At 41.1% G+C, this 21,970-nt stretch overlaps 1 protein-coding gene across 5 annotated transcripts in view; it reads left to right on the top strand.

The window, feature by feature from the left end:
- ppfia2 (PTPRF interacting protein alpha 2) overlaps positions 1–21,970 on the top strand; it is a 187,343-nt gene that overhangs the window by 165,034 nt on the left and 339 nt on the right. For 2 of the 5 annotated variants that reach the window (XM_085386151.1, XM_085386150.1), the window contains exons 16-31: positions 821–1,061; positions 1,989–2,018; positions 2,180–2,310; positions 2,870–3,051; positions 3,767–3,857; positions 8,443–8,524; positions 8,995–9,195; positions 12,397–12,459; positions 13,417–13,449; positions 13,548–13,723; positions 13,865–13,962; positions 14,307–14,482; positions 14,962–15,030; positions 15,794–15,950; positions 16,153–16,209; positions 19,146–19,237. In XM_085386151.1, the coding sequence (XP_085242277.1) occupies positions 821–1,061; positions 1,989–2,018; positions 2,180–2,310; positions 2,870–3,051; positions 3,767–3,857; positions 8,443–8,524; positions 8,995–9,195; positions 12,397–12,459; positions 13,417–13,449; positions 13,548–13,723; positions 13,865–13,962; positions 14,307–14,482; positions 14,962–15,030; positions 15,794–15,950; positions 16,153–16,209; positions 19,146–19,204 (1,846 nt within the window). In that variant the 3' untranslated portion in view covers positions 19,205–19,237. The remainder of the gene's footprint in view (positions 1–820; positions 1,062–1,988; positions 2,019–2,179; positions 2,311–2,869; positions 3,052–3,766; positions 3,858–8,442; positions 8,525–8,994; positions 9,196–12,396; positions 12,460–13,416; positions 13,450–13,547; positions 13,724–13,864; positions 13,963–14,306; positions 14,483–14,961; positions 15,031–15,793; positions 15,951–16,152; positions 16,210–19,145; positions 19,238–21,970) is intronic. The other 3 variants (XM_085386152.1, XM_085386155.1, XM_085386154.1) reach the window with 3 other exon arrangements.

Raw genomic sequence — 21,970 nt, 5'->3', positions numbered from 1 at the left:
TCTGCTTCCATAACTCCACCTTGTTTGCCCTTGGTTGCTAAAGTAATATTTCACCCAAAAACTCTGCTTTTAGAATTAAAAATTAACACACCCACATTGATTTTGGTTGCCTTGTGTTCAAGCTAGTAACCACAGAAGCAAGATAAAAAGTGCCCTAGAGAAAATGAGCCGCATAGTAATTCACTCTCTAGACAAAATGTGTGTCTGCCGAGCTCACAGGTAAACCACTAAAGGTGTCTGTAGATTACTCTTCCCGTATGTGACCCAAACACTATTCTTGTATGCACTCAGTGTTTTGGGAAATGTGAGGTGCCTCTTGCTTGATAATGCTGTAATTATCTTGTGCCAATAAGTATTCATGACCCCCAGGCACAACTTTACTTACTTCTTTATTTCAAGGGCTGTTAATGTGCCTTGTGGTCTTTGCTAATTTACATCTACATCAAAAGACACAGCGCTACATTTCTTTTAGAAAGATTTAATGCGGTCTTATTGTGTAAAGTGATCATGAATCTAAAGTGTTGAGCTTTCAGCTAATTACAAAGTTAGATACAGAGTGTGGTTAATTACCCGACTTTTAGCCTTTTAACTCTTTAGTTTGTCCTTTAATTACTTTACCTGATACTGCAGGGACTTAAAGGACTGAGCGTTGCAAATCTGCTGAAATCTACCTTTAAAGAACTTGAAAGCTGAGGCTATTTTTGTAGCAGAATAGCTTCTATATTTTTTGCTTTTTAAGTTAGCTAAAAATTGCACAGCTTGATTCTTTTTTTTAAAAGTTTTACATAGAAAAATAATCACAGCATTTTCCTGATACCAGGCTAATCCAGGAAGAGAAGGAGTCAACAGAGCTGCGAGCAGAGGAGATTGAGAACCGAGTGGCCAGCGTTAGCCTCGAGGGTCTAAACCTGGCTCGAATGCACCACCACGGAGCCTCCATCACTGCCTCAGCAACTGCCTCCTCACTTGCCTCCTCTTCCCCACCCAGCGGACACTCCACACCTAAGCTTGATCCTCGAAGCCCTGCCCGGGACATGGAGCGCATGGGGGTCATGACACTGGTATGTTACATCACCACGTGCGAGACATCTTCTATCATACCATCTACAGATCCTACTACAGACCTTTGTTTACATAATGTATGTTGCATCAATAAATTGCCATCTTTTTACCTGCAAGAGCACCATGTAAACTGTAAATGTGGTCTTTGTTTAGAAGTCTGGGAATAGTAATGCAGTTAGTACAAAATACAGTTTCCCGGCATGTGAAACTTTATTATGTCACCTATTGGTTTTCTTGAAGCCAGATTAAAGTTGCAGAGCAGAGTTGCCAAGTGCTGAGAAGCATTGAGTGTAAAAGTTGCCAAAGCTCCGTTGACTCAATAACTACAGAGTTCCAAACCTCCTCTAGCATTAATATCAGCACAAAAACCGTGCAGTGGGAGCTTCATAGCATGGCTTTCATGGCCGAGCAGCTCGTGTAGGTGTAATGTGTAGGTGGACAGGTCCTTTTCTCAATGTGGTTCACATAAAATAAGAGAACTTCACTTATCAAAACTGTACCACAGACCTGTTTATCACACAGCAAGCCATATTATTTGTCAGATAACTGTATTGAAAATGCTCTAGAAGGTAGCAACGCAACAAACACATTGGAGAGCTCTCTCGACTATCATCATTCAACCCAGGTGTCTAGTGGGATCAGTGTAAATGTCTTCTTTACCCATGGGATTTCAAAGCAATAAGGCTTTGATTTTATTGATTATTCAACTGACTTGTTTACCAGTCTTTCTTTATTCCTCAGTGCTGATCTCTAAATAGGTGGTCTGGTATTGGGCAATGGCTCATGAGCTTCTAATGGTACATGATATTTCTATAAGTGAGCTAATTGTTTTATTTTTCACCAGCATGCAGGAGTTCAAGTTTTTGTTCATGCTTTAACACGTGGATATTGATAGTTTTTTTTTCTGTTTTTCCTTCACCATACAGCCCAGTGATTTGAGGAAACACAGGAGAAAGGTACACACACCAAGAGTTTGCTCAACAGATTTTAAATATGATACCATTTGACTATAACTCAGAGCTGTAATGGTTGCTGCAGTGACACCGTCACAAAATTGTTGACTTACTGGTGTCCTAGGTCACTTGTAATGCTCCGCCCCTTTGCCTTCATCCCTCAGATAGCAGCGGTGGATGAGGATGGCCGCGAGGACAAGGCCACCATTAAGTGTGAGACATCCCCCCCTCCGACGCCACGCACTGTCCGAATGACACACACACTGCCAGCCTCCTCGCACAACGATGCACGAGGGTAAGTGCCTGCTGTAAGTGAAGGCATTTCTTAAAAAGGTTCTCGATGATGTGTGTTTGTAGATGATGCTGTCATCCTATTCTTGCTTTTGATGAAAATTAGATAGTATACTGCCCAATTAGTACTTGCCAGTTCAGCTGCAATTTGTGCTATGAATAATATTTCAACACCCAAGATATTACAGTACTTCAGTACTTTCTCAATATCTGGATGATTAAAGCTAAAGCACAGCTAAAGTATCACTAAAGTAAAGCTAAAGTATCACTGTTGCAGTGATATCAGATGAGATGAAGCTTCAATAATTTGCATAAAATGCTCAAAAAGTACATTTGCTATAAGCAGCAAATATTCCCGGAATACAAGTCAGTAAACTTTCATTTCAAAAGTTAATAACAGAACGAGTTAGAGTAACACAGCAGGGCATTAAATAAAAGGTACTTGAGATGACAAATATACTTCTTAACATAAGCTTATAATGGAAAACCTTTGATTATCTCATAAAATTAAAATGTTGCAAACACTCCTTTTCTGAATACTGTCTGTATGTTTTTGTCCTCAGGATTGTGGCTTCTTTAGAGGCTGAAGCCAGTGCCCTAAGTAGTGTAGCCAGCAGCCAGGACTCCCTCCACAAGCAGCCAAAGAAGAAGGGCATTAAATCCTCCATCGGACGATTATTTGGCAAGAAGGAAAAAGGCCGACTGGCACACCTAGCACACAGACAGGTCATGGTAGATCCACAAGGCGAGTACAGCGCTGGGATATTTTAATTAATACTATTACAATTTGGTCTATTTTGTCTAAAAAAAAAAACTTTTTAAAAAGCACTCTTAGCTGCAATTTTTGCCAGCTAAGAAGAGTTTACAAACTGGACAGTACTACTTAGAATTCTACTGCTACAGCTAGTCAACGTATAACTTCATGTTAGCAGCATAAACACACTAAAAATGCATCAGCTTGGCATAGCCACAGTGTCATCACCTACTAGTTTCAATTTTGAAGGCTCTGTTTTATGGCTCAGCTACACTAGAATTAAAATACAAAGGTGGGAAAATGATTGGAGGTTGCCCAGTTGCATTTAGGTTTTTTTTGTATTCATTGAACGAATGGAAGTAGTTGTAGTGACCAAGTGGTCAAGAGATTGAGTGTGCAACACCCTCAGCAACCTGGATGACTACTTTCAGTCACAACTGGGGGCGACTGGGGACAGGTTGCCTCCCATCTTTAACCTCTGCAAACAATTGCGGACTGCAGTCACTCTCAGACAGAATGGCAAAGGTTTGCAAACAATATATTATAAATGCAGACAGACATTCACATTGCAGTCTGTCTCTTTGTAGTAGATGAATTTATTTAACTGGTTGCCAACTAAAAATACAAATACACTATTTATTTATTTATGTATTTATTTATTCATTCATTCATTCATAATAACAGTATCTGATTATGTTCTCCACAGCAACAATGATGGATTCAGACATGGCGGGCCAGGACATGGGGGTGAGCAAGTTGGGCACTCAGGCCGAGAAGGACCGCAGATTGAAAAAGAAGTAAGCTTTTATCCTAAGTGCCACTTCACTACAACATTTTGAGGTGGAGTTAGTATCATCATAGTCCCTTAATGCACACCCAGCAGTATCCATTTAATATAATAACACAGACATTTAGGTACCCTGTGAGAAGAAACATTTTCTTTGGAAACAATCCATCAAACTTTCTTGAGAATTCCCACTCACTGCTACATTGCAGTATATAAACCAGTCTGAACATGGTATAGAGACAATGGCTACACCCTCCTTTTCCTGGGTTTGCCTTTAACCTCTTTTCTTTCACTGTATATTCTACCATAACCGATTTAATCCTGAGAACAGGATCAATACAAAGCAGAAACTCGATCAGTATCCACGAGCACAGATCAGCCCCATTGTATTCAGACACACAGCCAAAGTCACACTATTGATCCAGGCTAAAAAGCCAATTAATCGCACAAAGGTTCTTTGTCACTTTGGAAGCTATAGATGGCTTTCCTAACCCACCACCCATAGATTACACTCAGACACATTAGGTGCCTTCTTGGGGGGGAAGAAACAAAAGGGAAACCCCTTCACACATCGGCTCTCTCAGCTGGAGTGTTTCAGAATAAATGTGCGTGTATGTTCGTGTGTGTGTGCGCATTTGCCATGCCTCAGTGCCAAATGATGAATGTCATTTGCTCGAAGTGCACATTGAGTTGTCATGACGGATAACTTTGCCTCCCATGTAGTTTGGTCAATAGAGATTACTGTTGTTCCGTATGTTGACAAATGTGTTGTTTTCCTTCCACTGCACCGACTTCTTCATAGCAGTGTCCGGGATTCAGACCACACGCCACCACCTTGCATCTTGGTGCCTCCTCCTCCTCCTCACTGCATGCCATTAAGCTGCCTGCACTATTTCCATTTCAGCATCTTGGTTGATCAGTACTGCTGTGATCTCATTGTTGGTGTGTTTTGTTTTCCTTCAAGAGGTAACAACAAGTATCTGAATGTAACTGAGCATTTGAATGTAAGGCCATGGAGGGGAGGGTCTTGCTGTGTTTCAGTGCATTTCTCATTTCTTCTGCTGCACGAGATGTGATCAGGACTGCATTGTAGAAGATGACTTTTTTTGGACTGCTCTACAGATGCTCCTGTTAAAGAATGTCTTCCATTGTGAGATATGTGTCTCTGTGTGTGTGCGCAAGTGAGTGGGAGTGCAAGTGTTTGTGTTTAGAGCCGTAGGGTGAATTTGCCTATAAACTCATTAACATGTGTGTACTTTTGTCTCCCCGTCGCTCTCTTTCTCCCTCTTTCTCTCTTCTTTGACTCTCTCCTCTCTTACCCTTCCTCTCCCTCTCATCATCCTCTGACTCTAACAAAGCGGGTAAGTTGTGAGGATGTATAAATGCCCTCCTGGATATGACATTGTCTCAGCCATTTTGCCCTTTGTGTCATCTCTTCTGTGTGTCTGCTCATCCGTCCTCTCCTGAAAGAACCAGTGCCAAAGCTGACGTCTCTATCTATCCTTCATGGCTGTTAATGATGCCATTGCTTTCTTTCTTTTCTTTTTTTTCATTTACCACATGAGCACTTTTTCTTCCCCCCCTTTTTACAGTTCAATGGCAGCTGCATCCATGGCTGGACAGAGAATGTGCCGCCGCTAAACCTGGGGCCCAATTTTTATACCCAGAATGTTTTCCTCTCCTTATCTGTGTCTCTTATCTATTTGTGTGAAATAACCAGCTGCAACATCTGGTTATGAGAATGTCAGAGGTTCTTTTTGGTTGTATGATTTATCATAACTGTCTCCTTACTTCCCTTTTCCCCCAGCTATGTTCAGTGGATGTATTTCTCCATGCATTAGACTTGACCTGAACATAAAACATGAGCTATCTTCCCCATGTGCTGGATAGATAAGACAGTGAATGTATCTGGTTGTGTTTGGATGAACACATTTCCTCTGTCACCTGTAGGCCTTTGTATGCCATGTGTGGTGTGTTTAAGTGCCCTTTCACCACACCGAGGCCTTCAATGCTGAGAGTGCTACATGTATCATGTTTATTACAAAGCCCTCTCCTTCCATTTGTCAAGTTCTTTGACAACACAATCGGGGAAGGGGAGGTTGATTCAGAGTTTGATTTTTTTTTCCATTTTGTTATGAAATGTGTTCACAAAATAGAATAGGAACTGTGTTGTTGTTGTTTTTTCGTGCGTGGATGTGAGTACGAGTGTGTTCCTCAGTCCCCTGTTCATCAGGCATTTTTAGGCTGTTTATCAGTTCTGTATCTCGCTGAATGTGGGAGGACAACACAAATAGCTCTTTGCATGACAGACAAAGAGTATCTATTTGCTTCTCCTTGTCGATATGGTGCAAATTGCATTGGGCTGAATAGGTTGTTTCCAGTGCTCAAAGCTACCCTCAAAAGGAAGCATAACAAAATAGTACTTAGACCTCAGATGTTACACTTCAACACCTGCTAAAAAAAACAAAACATGGAGCACAGCCGAGAAAGTGTGAAGACAAGTTTCACTTAAAAACACCCGACTGCATGATTCAAACATCCGAAACAAATGAAAATCTATCTCTGCAGAAAAAAACTACGATGAGATGGATAATCGTGTTTAGTGTGGTGCCCAGAATCACTGAGCAGATAACTGCAGCACTGTGCTTTCCAGGTGTGGGCATTGTTGTTGATGGAGTACTTCTGCCAAGGTTGAAGCAATCCTCTAAATATAGTGTGAACATATTTTATATGCAGAAAGAAATTTAGAGTTCCAGGTTGAACTATTGCAAACTTTAAGTAGCAAGTCTTAAATTACTAGAGACAGCTTGCTCTCCGTAGCTGCATCTGTTATGTAATTTAAAGGTAACATTTTATATTAGCTTACAAATAGTATACAGTCATAACTACCAAAAATCAAAAATATGCAAATGCCTAAATGTCTCAGTAAATAGATGTGACTTGAGATGCATTCAAAATAATATTAAAAATAATAAAAACATTTAGATAATAAGGCATTAATTAAATCATTAAAAATAATGACAGACCGTTGCATTATTTACTCTGTTTATTTTTTTATTTCCATTCCAAATATTTTCCATCCATGTTTTTTTTCCTGACACTCACCCGGGTCTTGGTTCTGGGAGTAGCCATCGAAGCAGAGATTCCCAGATCTTCTCTTTATCCACCTCCTCAGAGGTGTTCCCAAACCACCTGAGAGACAAAATCTCTCCAGCATTTCCTGCGTCTGCCCGGGGGCTTCCTCCCACTTGGATATGGCTGAAATACCTCAGCTTCCAACATCCCAAGAACCAGTTTAAGGAACTGGGGATTGGTTTGCCAAGGCTTACACCACCTTGATTTACTCTGCACCACACACCTATGGCTTGTCCCGTAGGTGATGGATCCATGGGAGCGCTGCCTCGTGTGTATAAAGGGCTAAGACCAGGCCACGAGGAGCGTGCTGTGTTCTTCATAGCAGTCTTTTGAGGGGGGGGACCTGGCCTTGCACCTCCAGGACCAGTTTACCTTGGGAAATCCTACCAGGGTAAACGCCTCGTACGGCATAGCTGCGGATGTAACTCGAGCGCACAATAAGGTGGAACTTAATGGAGGGGGTCATCATGTCTTTTCTATTTCTGTATTATATATTCTTAGCATTTTTTTGTCTCTATTTCACCAAGCTTTTCTTTTCTTGTGTTTGTTTTGTTTCGTTTATTTGTGCATTTCTGCTTATAGAAACTGTCAAGGGTCAACTTGGCAGCTTTTGGCTAATCAACACCAAGCTCACAAATAGAACACAAAGGTGTAAATGCATAAAGAAAACTTACAAATAAACAAACCTTTTCTTCATCTGTAACATTATTCACAAGGATTCACCACAGTGGATTTCTTTTCATATTTTATTTGGCAGATTTTTATGCCAGATGCCCTTCCTGACACAACCCTCCCCGAGATTTGTGTCTCCTCCTAGTCTCAGAACTGGCCAAAGTCTAAACCACCAAGGTTTAACAAAAAGACAAAATAAATGGAAATAATAATAAACAGGGGAATAACAAAAATATGGTTACAATTCAAATGGGATTCTCACCTGTCATAATTGTATAATTTCTGCATTATTTTTCAATTATTTATTGAGAGGAATTTAATGTCAGCCATTTATTGATTTCTTTTAATTATGTCAGCTTTAGCCCTCCGTATTGCAGACATGACAGGGATGAGCTAGCCTAAAGGACTATGGATTCAGTGAAGTCAGTGAATTGCATTAATGCAAGGCCTGTGTGTTTCTCTGAGTGCAGATACAGCTGTGCATATCTGCGCTCCACTGTCCGTTAGCACAGAAGTCAATGATGAATTATTGCCCCTTTCAATGCTATAGGAGTACAGGCTGGACCGAGAGATAAAATGCGAATGAGTACAATCCTCTTTGTGTACTACACACACACACAGATCTGCAACAGCACAACGTTAACTGCAGGAGTTTGTGAAGAGCATGTGAGCAGGTTTTAGGATGCGAGATGTAAGAAAGTCTGGTGTTTTGTTAGACTGAACAAATGTGTGTTCAGGATGTACAAATTCATGTGTTCATACCAGGTCTCCTCTGTCCCTGCCCTCAGACACGAGCTGCTGGAGGAGGCTAGGAGAAAGGGTTTACCTTTTGCCCAGTGGGACGGTCCTACTGTTGTTGCGTGGCTGGAGGTAAATGGTCACCTATCACCTATAGGTATATTAATAATTGAAGCGCGTATGATGGATGTAGCTTTACTTTTATTGAAGTATGAAGTTATGACCCAGTTTTCAATCACTTGCATGGATATTTACCGAACAGTAGCACAGAATAGAAATTTAAGAATATGTGATGATCACTGTAGTGACTCAGTGACGTTTAAGAAAACACTGGAATATACAGCTAAAGGACCCAAAATACAGACACTCTTCTGCCCCCTAATGTTTACTAGCATATGTACATTCACAAGCCAGTTCATGACCTCCCTAATCCTCCAGCACAATGTTCTAGTTAAAGATGGCGCCATATAGGATTAAGGCTGATATTAAAATATATTTGACTGAAAGTTTTTTGTTTGTTTTTTTAACATGATTTTTATTGCCAAATAAGTACTCAGTCTTTCAGGTTAACACTGTTGTCTCCTCACCTCTGTGTGATGAAGTTGTGGTTGGGGATGCCGGCCTGGTACGTGGCAGCATGTCGTGCCAACGTGAAGAGCGGTGCCATCATGTCGGCCCTATCTGACACCGAAATCCAGCGGGAGATCGGAATCAGTAACCCTCTGCACCGCCTCAAACTTCGCTTGGCAATCCAAGAAATGGTCTCCCTCACCAGCCCCTCGGCCCCGCCCACCTCCAGAACCGTGAGTTACACGGAAAATGTGGGAATTTTATTTCCACACATATTTGTTGAAGGAAGCGTTGCTCTAAAGGAGGGAAATTTTCTCATAATTTGTAACAACAGAATTGGCAAAAAAACAGACAAAGAAGGAACAAGGATTTGGACATGGGAAAGCAGTTAGCCTAGCTAGCCTAGGTATATCAGAAAATGATAATAAACCGCATATCTACCCGCACAAAAAACGAAACAAAAAAGGAATTAGTGATTTTTCAAGATGCTGGATAGACCTGACTTTACACGGCTGTTTCCCATCTTTATACAAAGCTAAGCTAACAACTTCCTGGTTTAATCTTGTGGTTTTAAATCCTGAGATGTGGAGCCATTCCTTCAACATACATTCTGTCTGTTTTGCACCTTTTAAATTGAGTTTTTGTGAGTTTGGTCATGTGTATTTTTAGTTTTTCATTGTGATTTTTTTTTAAATGTGTTTTTTATGATGTAGGTAAAGCACTTGAAGCTCTAGCTAGCTATAGCTAACTAGGTCACATTGGTTATAGTGCACATACATGTACTGCAACACTTCTGCAAGAAAAAAAAGGTTATTGCAATCATAATTTCTGCCTCCAAAACAGTTCTAGCAAATATTTTTGGGACATGAGCTTCCCTGCTTGCATACACCACATCTTCACGCATGGGTAACACGCTCAGTCCTTACCATCACATCCAAGTTGTCTGTGGTTTTTAATAGTTGCTTTATGATAAGTAAGCGTATATTACAGTGGGAGTTGGTGATGGCCCAGTCTGTAAAACATGGCTCCTACGTGTACTGTAATTTAGCTTGCCAGTTATTCCACACCACAGTTGCTTTCATTGCTCCCTCCTGTCATGATAATTGCATACAGACTCTGAGGACTCTGCTGTTCCTTAATGATCGCAACTGTTCACACTGCAGAGCAAATATGCTGTTATACAAAAGGTACACTTAGACTTACAGTGCAGCTCATATATCACGCAGACGTGAGAAGTTGCATTGGCTGTATAAACCCAGCCAGGAGCATTCATTAAAGTTGTTTTTAGATGCTGCTAGTATGCATGCAAGCATTATAGCTCAGAATCTCTTCTCACCTCTCCTGTTGTTTAGTAACTTTGCCGGTACTCTCCGCTGTGCTACCCCTTCACCTCACCCTCTCTTCCACCACTTAGCTCCACTTCCACACCTCATGAAATTTTCATTACAGAGCCAGAGACGAGTCCAATCAAACTCCCCCAACTGTGGCAGGCCTCACACTTAAAACCTCTGCACTTAACAGAGGGGGTTAATTGACCTTGTAAATGCAGCAGGATGTGCATGTCAAGCAGAAACTCTAGAGAGTGTAAAGACTCAGGTGGCTTCCCAGCCTCGTTGAAACCAGAAAAATGCAATGGTTTTTACCTTTTACCATTTCATCCCAACCTTTTTAAATGTTTTACCTTCAAACACCTGTCAGATGGACTCAAGAACCCCTTCACAGATCAATTTGTTGATTTTATTTATATTTTATACTATAAATCTTGGTCATATCCATTTCATAATGGATAATTACCTATAATGCGAAACCTCACGGTCAATGGCTAACGATCGCAAGTCATTAGTAAATGAGCGTGCTGCTTCACAGTCAGACCCACCCTTCCTTTTCACATTTAGTTTATACTACTTTTTTATTCTCCATGTATCCCAAGCTAACAACTTCATCCCCCTGTTCATACTTTTCGCAGTTTCTTTAGCAATTTTTTTTGCTATTAGCACACAATAGTAACTTTCACTTCTATGTTTTTTTAATTACATTTGATTTTTTTCCAGAGTAATTACTTTCTACAGTAATATGCACACATATTAAACCAGTCCAGTTTAAATAGACTGGTGCTTAGTTCAAATAGAAAAGTGAAAATTAACTTATCTGGTGAGATACGATCGTGGGGCGATCGTGGCTCAAGAGTTGGGAGTTCGCCTTGTAATCGGAAGGTTGCCGGTTCGAGCCCCGGCTTGGACAGTCTCTGTCATTGTGTCCTTGGGCAAGACACTTCACCCGTTGCCTACTGGTGGTGGTCAGAGGGCCCGGTGGCGCCAGTGTTCGGCAGCCTCGCCTCTGTCAGTGCGCCCCAGGGTGGCTGTGGCTACAATGTAGCTTGCCATCACCGGTGTGTGAATGTGTGTGTGAATGGGTGGATGACTGGATGTGTAAAGCGCTTTGAGGTCCTTAAGGACTAGTAAAGCGCTATACAGGCCATTTACCATTTAAAGCACTTTTCACTACAGGCCTTATTCACCCATTCACCTTATATGCCCTCAAATTTTCACGCTCCAATGGACGCATTGGGACGTTTTCGACCTGCTAGACGACTGCTAGACGACCTGCTCTATCTCCTGAGCCATAGTTGCCCCATCTGTCCTATAGTGACCCTTGACTGGAAATCACTGCCTTACATTTTTATTATCTAGGCAATAATATCTGATCCTGTAGCTGCTGAACAGTCATTCTTTTGCTCAACAGTGACAACTCAATGCAGCCAAACGGACAACAATGAGAGAAACCAGCTTAAAAAACAATAAATTAAAAAATAATGTAATACAGTCACACAGAGAGGTTTATTAAAGGTTAGCATTATGTTACTGTATTTTTTTAATCCATTAATAAGAACATCATTAATGGAAAAATCCCCAAACATAATCCAGGTCCATTTAACTGCCTTTCTTACTAATTTATCACGTAGAGTAGCCAAGACAATTAACATAATCATCACTACTGTTGTTAGTTGGACCTGTAGGTGTGAATGATATGGACAGACACCATTAGAGATGTGTTTTGTTTCGCTTGTTTGAGTGAACTGGCTGTCTGCTAGTGGAAGGTGAATAGATGGGTAACGTGTAATTTACATGTCTGTTGGTATTGGTTACTAATTTATTCAGTCTTAAATGTTGTGCATGCCAAATGTCCCTGTTATCTGTGTCTCTTGTGTATGTATTGTATGCATATGTCCTGTGTTATACTTTGTGTTTTTGTCCTTTGCATATGCCCTTTGACCCCTGGCGGGTTTGGGGCCAGTTCATCATCTGACTGTGATGCTATAACACTATTGGCTTACAGTGGTGCTGCTCTTCTTCTTTAACACTGCTTGCCCCTCCTACCGGACCTCTACTACCAACCCCGCTGCTGCTCTGTCTCTTGGGCTCTGCCCCTTATAGCCATCAGGCAATGTATGGGTGACCCATGAGGAGATGGAGACCCTGGCAGCCCCTTCCAAAACGGTCAGTCCTGCTGTGTCCTTTAACGGTTACCCTTTTCTTTCTGTCACTCATATTTGTCTGGTGGTATAAGTGCGATTATCAGAGGGTGGTTGTGGAAAAATATGAATGGTTTCTAATGGAGAAGACATGAAGTGCTTAAACCCTTCCCCGGTCTATGAACCTCTTCTCAACACTAATGGCCAGCTTGAAGCTTTTAGCAGCTGCTGATGCCTCAATGAAGGTTTGAGTCACCGTTCACTGTTCTTTGGCTCAGTGATGCTCCATAATGAAAGGTCACGAATCATCAATTCTCAGCTGTTTATTTCTGTGGTGTTGTTACTCACCACATACCAGATGTCAGAGTTATTTAAATCACATTTCGCAGTCAGCTTTTTCGCATACAGGGGACTTATCCTTATGAAACTGCATGCCGTAGAGTTTAATCAAAATACCAATCTTAGAAATAGAGAAACTTGTAAACGTGTGGAGAGACGTTTCATCACCTCATTCTCAGGCTGCTCCGGAGGCAAGTGTCAGTGTAGCAGGCAGAGTGTTCGTTATAAAATGATGGGTAAGTTTTGGGAGGTTTTTTGTTTGATTTATTTTATTACCATATTGTATCATAATTAACTGGATTCAGATTGTCCCATTATTTTAATTGAGTCTCCATTGTCATCCACTTACATGCAATTTAAGGTAAATTAAGTTAAAAAATAAATAAAAGCACCTTCCTTCAGCTATCGAAATTGCTGGAACACTACAGCAAATGCCAATTTTGACAGGGTCTACTTTTGATTGGGTATGAAAAACAAAAAACATCATAAGCCATAAGGTGTATAACAGCTGCTGCTGAAATTTGTGTTTCCCTTCAGGATCTCCTCATGCACTATCAGTTTGATTTGGATGCACTTTAAGGATTTGTTATTGTTCTAAAAGTGACAATTGGTCTTCATTTTCTTTCCCCTGTGTTTGAGCCAGAAGTCGGAGTCTGAAGAGGGCAGCTGGGCACAGGTGGGTGGAAAGCCTGTTGTCTCTTACAGACAGAGTGAAAACGTGCAATTGGTTTGGCGAGTTATGTTAAACATCTTGTTAAATGTGTTTTCTATTAGACTCTTGCCTATGGTGACATGAACCATGAGTGGATAGGGAACGAGTGGTTGCCCAGTCTAGGACTACCTCAGTACCGCAGCTACTTCATGGAGTGCCTCGTGGATGCCCGTATGCTGGACCACCTCACCAAGAAGGACTTGAGGGTGCACCTTAAAATGGTGGACAGCTTCCACAGGTAGTAGACTTGCATCATACTTATAATATATGTACAAAATGTTTGATCTGGCTCTAGTAACTCATATTATAAAAGGCTTTTTGGGAGGTGCTAAGCTGAGAGGGCATCCGTTTCTTTTTAACTTTGTTTTCCTGAAATCAGAACAAGTTTACAGTATGGGATCATGTGTCTGAAGAAGCTCAACTATGACAGGAAGGAGCTGGAGAGACGCAGGGAGCAAAGCCAGCATGAAATGAGAGGCAAGTACATCCAAGACACGAGCAGTTTGAGAGTGCGCATCTTCGCCAAGGCTGAAAATTTCCTCCATGATTTGTCTTGAGTTCCTGCATGAAAACATAACTGTATTTCTGTGACAGTTCCTTTAAAACATAAAATGAATAACTAACAGTTGTTCTTATTTCCGCTTTGTATGAACTGTGTGTGAAATCTTACTCTATCAGAAATTTCCAGACTAACATCTAGTCTAAAAGTATTTTAAATCTGGTAAAATGTGCAAGTTCAGTTGACACTTTTTCAGGTACAAAAATGTTGTAATAAACCAAACATATGTGAAAACATTTGAAGTCCATACTTGTCTCTGCAGACGTTCTGGTGTGGAGTAATGAGCGGGTCATCCGCTGGGTGCAGAGCATAGGCCTGAGGGACTACGCCAACATCCTGCTGGAAAGCGGTGTGCATGGAGCTCTGGTTGCCCTGGATGATAACTTTGACTACAGCAGCCTGGCACTGCTCCTCCAGATCCCCACACAAAACACTCAGGTACTACTGCAGCTGCACTGTGCAGTCTAGTCAATTTTCTTTGGCAGATTTGACTGTGCACTAACAACAACATTAAGTTGGTCTAACGTTTTTCCAGCTGGAAACAGAAAATCTTTATTGCGATTGAGATATTTTTTGGAGCTCTTTTTTTGGCATAGACATTGAAAAAAAAAAATTAAAGGTGTAAATTATGGGCAGAAATATCATCAGTCGCCAGCTTCAGTCCAAAAATAGAGGAATGCTGGTATCAGCCTTCAAAAGCCGGTGGAATCTAAATCAGAGCATGCAGATTTGCCAACTGTCACCCTGGCAAGTTTCCCTGTGAATTTTCACTGCTTATCTCATCTCTATACTCGGGTAAAATCCACGAATAACGTAATGTGTCAGCTGCCTCGGCTACCATGCAGCTAAGAATAGCTGGCCTTCTGAATGTGTTGTCTTTTTTTTTTTTTTTTTGTTCTCCTTCCTCTTCCCCTCAGGCACGTCAGATTCTGGAGCGAGAGTACAATAATCTGCTGGCGCTGGGCACTGACAGAAGACTGGATGAGGTAAGAAGTAACTATCACCCACAAGGCATCACACCACTGTGAGGTGAAATGTGAAAACTAAGCCTTTAAAAGGATTTCTAACAGTCACATTCTATCAACTTTATTAGATAGTTAAATATAACGAATACTCTTACAAATTGTGAAGTTAGTTTGTAAAAGAAAATCCAAAATCCTACATGTCATGTTACCCTTTAAAAGTAATGAGCTCTGCCAGGATGTTTTGTTTTCACTTATGTTGAAGCATTAAGCTTATCAGTGTCATTAGGCCTCAGTTGCACAGGCCTATAGACAAGTTTGAGATCTCCTGGTAGCCTCTTGTTGCTATGGAATGATATGTTAACAAACCACTCGGCAGCCCCGACCGGTTGCTGGCTGTTGCTAGGTGAAATCAGTAGTAAAGGGGGTGCCGGACCATAAACCTTCCTGTGGTTGCTTAGCAGATTGCTGCTGTCACCCATAGTCTGTATGGAAGATGCCAACTTGCCTTTAAACAAGTCATCAACTACTTACTGAATAGAAGTACCACTGCAATCAACATGTTTAACAAAGGTGTAACTTCACTTTGAAAGGACAATAGTCCCGGAGGTTGCCAGGAGGGAAAGGAGAGCCACAAACCGGTCTTAAGGCCTGAACCAGGTGGTGAGAGCGAGAGCCGTTTGGACTCGGGATAGTAGTCAAAGACTACTCTTGAAACTTTCTTCTCTCACCTCAATTATTTAACTTTTCTGTCTAAAAACAAGCTCTCTATCATTCTGTCACTCAGTGCGATGACAAAGACTTCCGAGGCCCATCGTGGCGGAGGCAGTTCCCTCCCCGGGACATCCATGGTATCAGTATGATGCCTGGATCAGCAGAAACACTTCCTGCTGGCTTCCGTCTCACCGCAACATCCGGTCACTCCAGAAGACTGCCCCCCGAGGGTAAGTGCACTTCATTTCTCACACATGACACTGTCGCATTTCTCAAGCCTGGCTTTCAAACAAAACATAGGTTATGTCTGCCTGTTGAACAGGGAGATGAAAGCATCTCACCTGGGAGCAGGAGTTCCTGCCCCTGCTGTGTGAGAGGAGCATTCTGACTGTGTCTCTTGTTCTCTCTGACTCTGTGACGGCTGCTCTGCAGTCCTCTATGAGGCGCTGGATGACAGTCCTGACGACATGTATTTGGATTGGTTTCAAGGTCAGCCCATCTGAAGGTCCTGGGCTTGTTGGCCCTGCGTGTGTTAATATTGTTATTTGTAGTATTAGTCTACATATATTCCCTCCTCTTTACATGGTCTCTGCCAACCACTGTCCTGCTGTATCTCTCCTTTTCTTTGTGGTCTATCACCCTCGCCTCTCTTTTCTCTTTCTATAATTAGCTCTCTTTAATATCCAACTCCAAGGGTATTGTTTTGCAGAGCTGCAAAATAGATGGCCTTTCACCCTGGTAGTTAAAAACAAACTAGGGGTCAAGTTATGGATTAGGACCCATGCTTGTTGGTTTAACCCTTGAAGTAATGAAGCAGCAAAACAAAAAGTGGCTGAGCGGTGCTATGTAAGTTGGCCTGAATCAGGAGGTTTACATAGGTGAACAGTACATCTTGAATGTTTTTCAAACTAAAACTGACAGTTTGTGCGATTCCTCAACCCTTTACTGTTAAAGAGGACTCTGGCTAAAACAGTCTTAATATTAAAGGGCAATGCTGGTTTGTGAAATTTGGGTAGTTTGGGTTTTGTTTTTTAAAATGGTAATATTGTTCTTGCTAAAGAAATTGCTGAGATTTGGGAGCATTAGACTACTCTTCTTGCACTACACAGAAAGTTGAACCTCAATAAAAAATAATGGAAGTCTGCCAATTTGATGACAAACCCTGTATTTAAGAGAGTGAGATCTGAAAGCATGAACTGGGACACAATTGAAACCTTAAACCACAGAGATTGACGTAGATGCTAAAAAAGGACAGAGCTGAACAGAAAGACCTTCCACAGTTTAGCACAGTTCAGACACTGAGCACAGGTTGGTTAAAGTAAACTCTCTACTGTAAAACTACTTATTAAACTACCTAATGAATGAGCAATTGTTTGTTTTATCTTGAAAGGTTTTGGGCTGTTAGGGGATCAGTTTAAAACCTGTGTGATCACCACACTGCTCTGAACTACCTTTTGTTGCCACATTCCCATATCTCAGCAATTAAAACAACAGTTAGTTGTCACTTTCAGCTATCCGTGACAGCCTTCATTAGGAAAATGAGTTCAACTTTTGAGTATTTTGAGCTCTTGTAAATATTAAAACTATTCGGCTATACTTATACAAATTTCTGCCCATCCATAATGGTTAAGTTAAAGAAAGTTTAGGTATTTCAGGTCCTACTAAAAATGAGTAAACTCAATCTGCTCATTAAGACTGTACTATATCCTATATGCACACTATATAACTCAAGATCACAATAAACCAGAATTATCCTTTAAAGGAAATCATTATCAATTATGCCATGCAGTAATACACGATGGGAACTCATCAAAATATACTGATTTTTGGCCAGCGTTCTCTTCTAACAAGGTGTTCCCAATAACACAGAAACAGCCTTCGTGTGTTCCTCTGTCTCTACTCACTCTGTCCCCTGATCTGTGATGTCCACAGCTCACTGATATCTAGTCGCTGGTGATGTCCACTCAAAACAGGAATTTCCTTTGAGTGATCCATGACTACTTCTATGATGGTGTCACTACAAGTAACTGCCATTGTGTGGAAAAAGGAAGACAATGCTCCTGCAATAGAGGAGACTATATAGTTTCAGGCCCACAGTGACCACTACCATGATCAAAGTTTGTTTGACTCTTCCACCTACTGAATTGGATGACCTCAAAAGAGCAACCAATCACTTTGCATTTTCATACAGTACTTTCTGTCTTGCAGTTCTTGCATGTTATGCAGCTTTGCACAATTACCTCATTGTCAGGTAGAAGTAAAGATAGAATCAGATGCTTTGGCTGGATCTCGCCCACATATGTGAAGGGATGCAGAGACAAAACAACATGGTAAAATAGACTGGAATACAACATGAACGGTACTCTGTGCACGTTTTTTTGAAGTTTCTCACGTGACTCCAAAAGTTGTCCACCACTTTGGATGTGATACAACCTTAGCTGGGTTCCTGGGAGTTACTGGGTGAAATCAGTTGCAAAGAAGTTGCTGCAGCAGAAACTTCCTAGTGATTGTTTTTGGTGGCGAGGGCTGCCTGTAGTTTTCATTGGTTTTCTGCAAACAGTCGCTAACACAGTACCACAGTAGTGGTAAAACTAAAAGAAAAAGTGCGTCACAAACCATTTTTCCTTCACAGCCGGTGCGACTTACGCCCGTGTGACTGGGCCCTTACTCACTCGATTCTACATTGTCATCAAAAGTGTGGCATGTTTAAAATGCTGGACAGGTTAACCTCATGTGGTTATTGGTCACTTATCTGCAAAACCCTAATACAAATGGGCAACAGGAATGGTTGACAGCCCCCTGGTGGCCATTAGATAAAGTGCAGGTTTAAGTCACTTCTATGTTGGTTAAATTGTGTCCTGAAATGTGAACTTTAGATTTTGATTACACAACTATAAACTTGAGTTAAACTGCAAAATGTTTGCTTTAATATTAGATTTAATAAAGCTGATAGATTAAGAAGCTTGGAAAGAAAGGGACTGAACTTCTTTAAAGACACTTCACATCTCATCCAAGAGACTTCTTCAGCTCTCAAATTAAATGTGGAGACTCTAAATACCTAGATAGACACTGATTGTATCAACATTCCTTTGTCATATTTGGATGAAATACAAACAAAAAAAGTGTTACTGTCAGTGCTCACAGCGCGTTCTAGAAACCTTGTCCTTGGTAATCGTTTGGTAGGTAGTTCTTAGGTAAAAGAAATATTTCCCCTTAGATGCAGTCCTGAAACTGCAGCCTCCTCTACTGCAGGAACATGCTACTCAGAAAATGTTTCTTTTCCCTGTTGAGAATCTCTAACCTTGTGGTTTGGGGTGGTAAGGAAGTAGAAATAATGTTTCCTTTCCCTCTGGATCCATCTTGCACAGTAGGAACCTAAATATTCAGACTTCATGATAATTCCCCCCTAACTGTCTCCCCTACAGTTGGACCATCTGCGGTGCAGCGACTGGATAGCTCCACGGTGAGAACCTACTCCTGCTGAGAGGAGGAAGAGAGGGACCTTAAACTGTACACTGTATGTAACACAACACAGAATCTCGCCCTGTTTAATGCACAGCTTTCCTCAGAAGCACTTAAAACAGATACTGGATGAAAGAGACGAGGGCCATATTTCCCCCCCAAGATAAGCATATTTGTCTGGTCGGCTTGGCGAGGCTCTGCGGTGTTTTGGCCAGGTAGCTGTGATAAGGTGATAGGAGACAGCAGGGCATGCAGGGAGCTGTGGTCCCATCCTGATGTCTCCCCTTTAATGTCTGTCCAAAAAAGATGAGTCAGTTATGGTCAAAGCTTTAAAAATCAGCTTTTCAGATAAACAAGGAGCGTCTAACACAGAAATTAGTTAACAAAGTTCATTTACATGATTATGACTGTTCACGGCTGCCGTAGAAGGCCTTATGAAACTTATCCAGACTTCACAGATTACTAAGTGAGCTTGCCCTACTCTCCTATCCAACTGCTTTCTTTGTCCTGCCAGGTGCAATGAAAAACTGTAATTTCTCTGAAGTATTTTCTTTGATTTGGGATGCCATCTCACTGTGCCGTCTTTCTGCATCTGCACCACAGAGACGTTCCCTCACAATTTAACTAGCAACCAGATGCTAAAAGCTGAAAAACAATTTTTAAGATTCCAGTTTCCCAAACAATGAGACATTAAACATAATTATGTTTTGCTAAAAAAAACACAAAAAAAAAAAACAAGAGAGAGTCCTTAAAAACAGTTAAAAATTGTTGAAATGAGTCGGTAATCATAAAACTTTACAAGACCTCAGCTCAATGTTTACTAACGAAACAACGTCCTAATATTTGAACTTGTGTCTTCTTGAATCACCTCTGTGACATAGGCTGTCATCAGTGCATTTACACTGATCAGCCACAACATTAACAGCAGAGAAGTAACACTGATCATCTTTTTGCAATGCGGTTGCAAACCTTTGTCTCTACACTGCTGTAAGACCAAGCAAACTGAGCAGGATGTTCCAAAACAAGCCTGATTCAATAACCCCAAGGACTCAAACATTTTACTACCAGGCACAACAGGACATCCCCAAAGGTCAACTGTCCATGACCTGACAGGTCAGAGCAGATTTGTTGTAAGATTAGGAAGGTGGTTTTATTGTTGTGGCTGTACCAGTTCAGGCATTTCAGTCATGCAATAAGGACTAAGGTTAAAGTGAAATAAGTGTGTAGGGAAAGGTAGAGCACAGCAGAGGGGGTTGAATCAATGAGGGAAAAGGTGCTGTGTTATAACTATAATAAGATCATTGTGCAGGCAGTTTCTAATGCTCTCACCAGCTTGTTATACTCCTACACAGCAAAAAAAGTAAATGATGCAAAGTTCAGAGCATTTCAGAAACTGGGGATACTGTACCAGAACGATACAGTAAGACATTTGCATACCTTTGCAGGCTTCTGCATTTCAGGAGCAGTATTTACTGAAGGTGCAAAACTTGATAAAATATTTACCTACTTACTTTTTGGGGGGATTTGTTTAGTAGCAACATTAAACCTCCTCAGTTTGAAGTTGCAAAGCAGTAAAGCATGAAAACATCCGATGGGAGTGAAGAGTTTTATAGGCGCTATACAGCAGCAGACCTGTCATTATCTGCTGCTGTGTTCAGTTATGTCTCTGCTGTGCGCTGAGCCGCACTTTAGAACAGCTTACAGCCCAAAACACTGTTGTTGAAGTTGTGTGGCTGAGCTGAAAGAACGCAATGAAGCCTGTCAATAAACTGAGTGCATAAAAAAATGTGTAGAAGAAGACTTTAACACCATCCATTAAGCAGACAGGGAAGTAATTAATCATTATGCATAACTTAGTTACCTCAGCTATGTCACATATGTAAATGGGGCTGCATAAAATAAGATCAGGCTCTATGAAACTGCCGGTACCAGATGATCAATATTTACCTCTTAAAGCTGAAAACTATGTTTCCAGGGAGCCTCGTGTTTTATTAACAAGAGCCAAATTCCCAGTCATTGGACTTTTGTGCTGGTTCTTTGTATACAGGTTATATATGTATGCCAGTTAGAACGTGGGAGGAAAAAAAACTGCATCTTGGGCACCTGACTCAGTCCACTGTGGTGAATCTAGTCTGCTCTAGCTTCATATTTCTATTTGCTGGACTTTAACTCCTATCCCCTTTAGTTTGCAAGGGGCAGCCAATGAGAACATAGTCAAACAGAATTTTTTACAGAATTTGTAGGAGGGGCTTGTCAAGGGTTTCCCCAGAGGGCGAAAGCAGGCTGCACATGAGCCTACGCTGTATTTATTGGTGATCAAATATTCTGATTTCCTGTGGGCAATCCTTGCCTTGCCATTAATTCTCATCTGTTCCCAATTGGAAGAAACCTGAAAATACCCCTGGGGCTCCTGTGCCTGAGTTGACCTCATTAGTTTTTCTAATCTGTTATCCCCATCTGAAATTGAGCATTTAGATCACTCTGAAGTATGAATTTTTGCCTCACAGGGATTACTTTCATACACTCATTTCATGAAAAATTGGCTATATTTAATATAAGAATCTACAATTTTAACAGAAAATATGGGGGATTTTAAGAGGTCCCTTTGAAAGTTCTTTTAAAGGCTGATTCATTAAAATAAGGATGCCACTAAATATATCTGAAAGCATCTTTATCCATCTTGTTTAGCTGATACCTACAAGAAAGGTCAAAGGTTCACCTCGAAACATCGAAAAATGGGGTAAAAATAACTAAGTGCTCTCTCATTAAAATTTACTCACTGTTTCCC

The sequence above is a fragment of the Rhamphochromis longiceps genome, linkage group LG17, assembly GCF_057381845.1.
Source record: "Rhamphochromis longiceps isolate RC_006_pf linkage group LG17, R_longiceps_female_GT1.1, whole genome shotgun sequence".
Lineage (NCBI taxonomy): Eukaryota > Metazoa > Chordata > Actinopteri > Cichliformes > Cichlidae > Rhamphochromis > Rhamphochromis longiceps.
The sequence above is the reverse complement of the archived record's forward strand: the minus strand, read 5'-3'. Positions and strand labels throughout refer to the sequence as shown.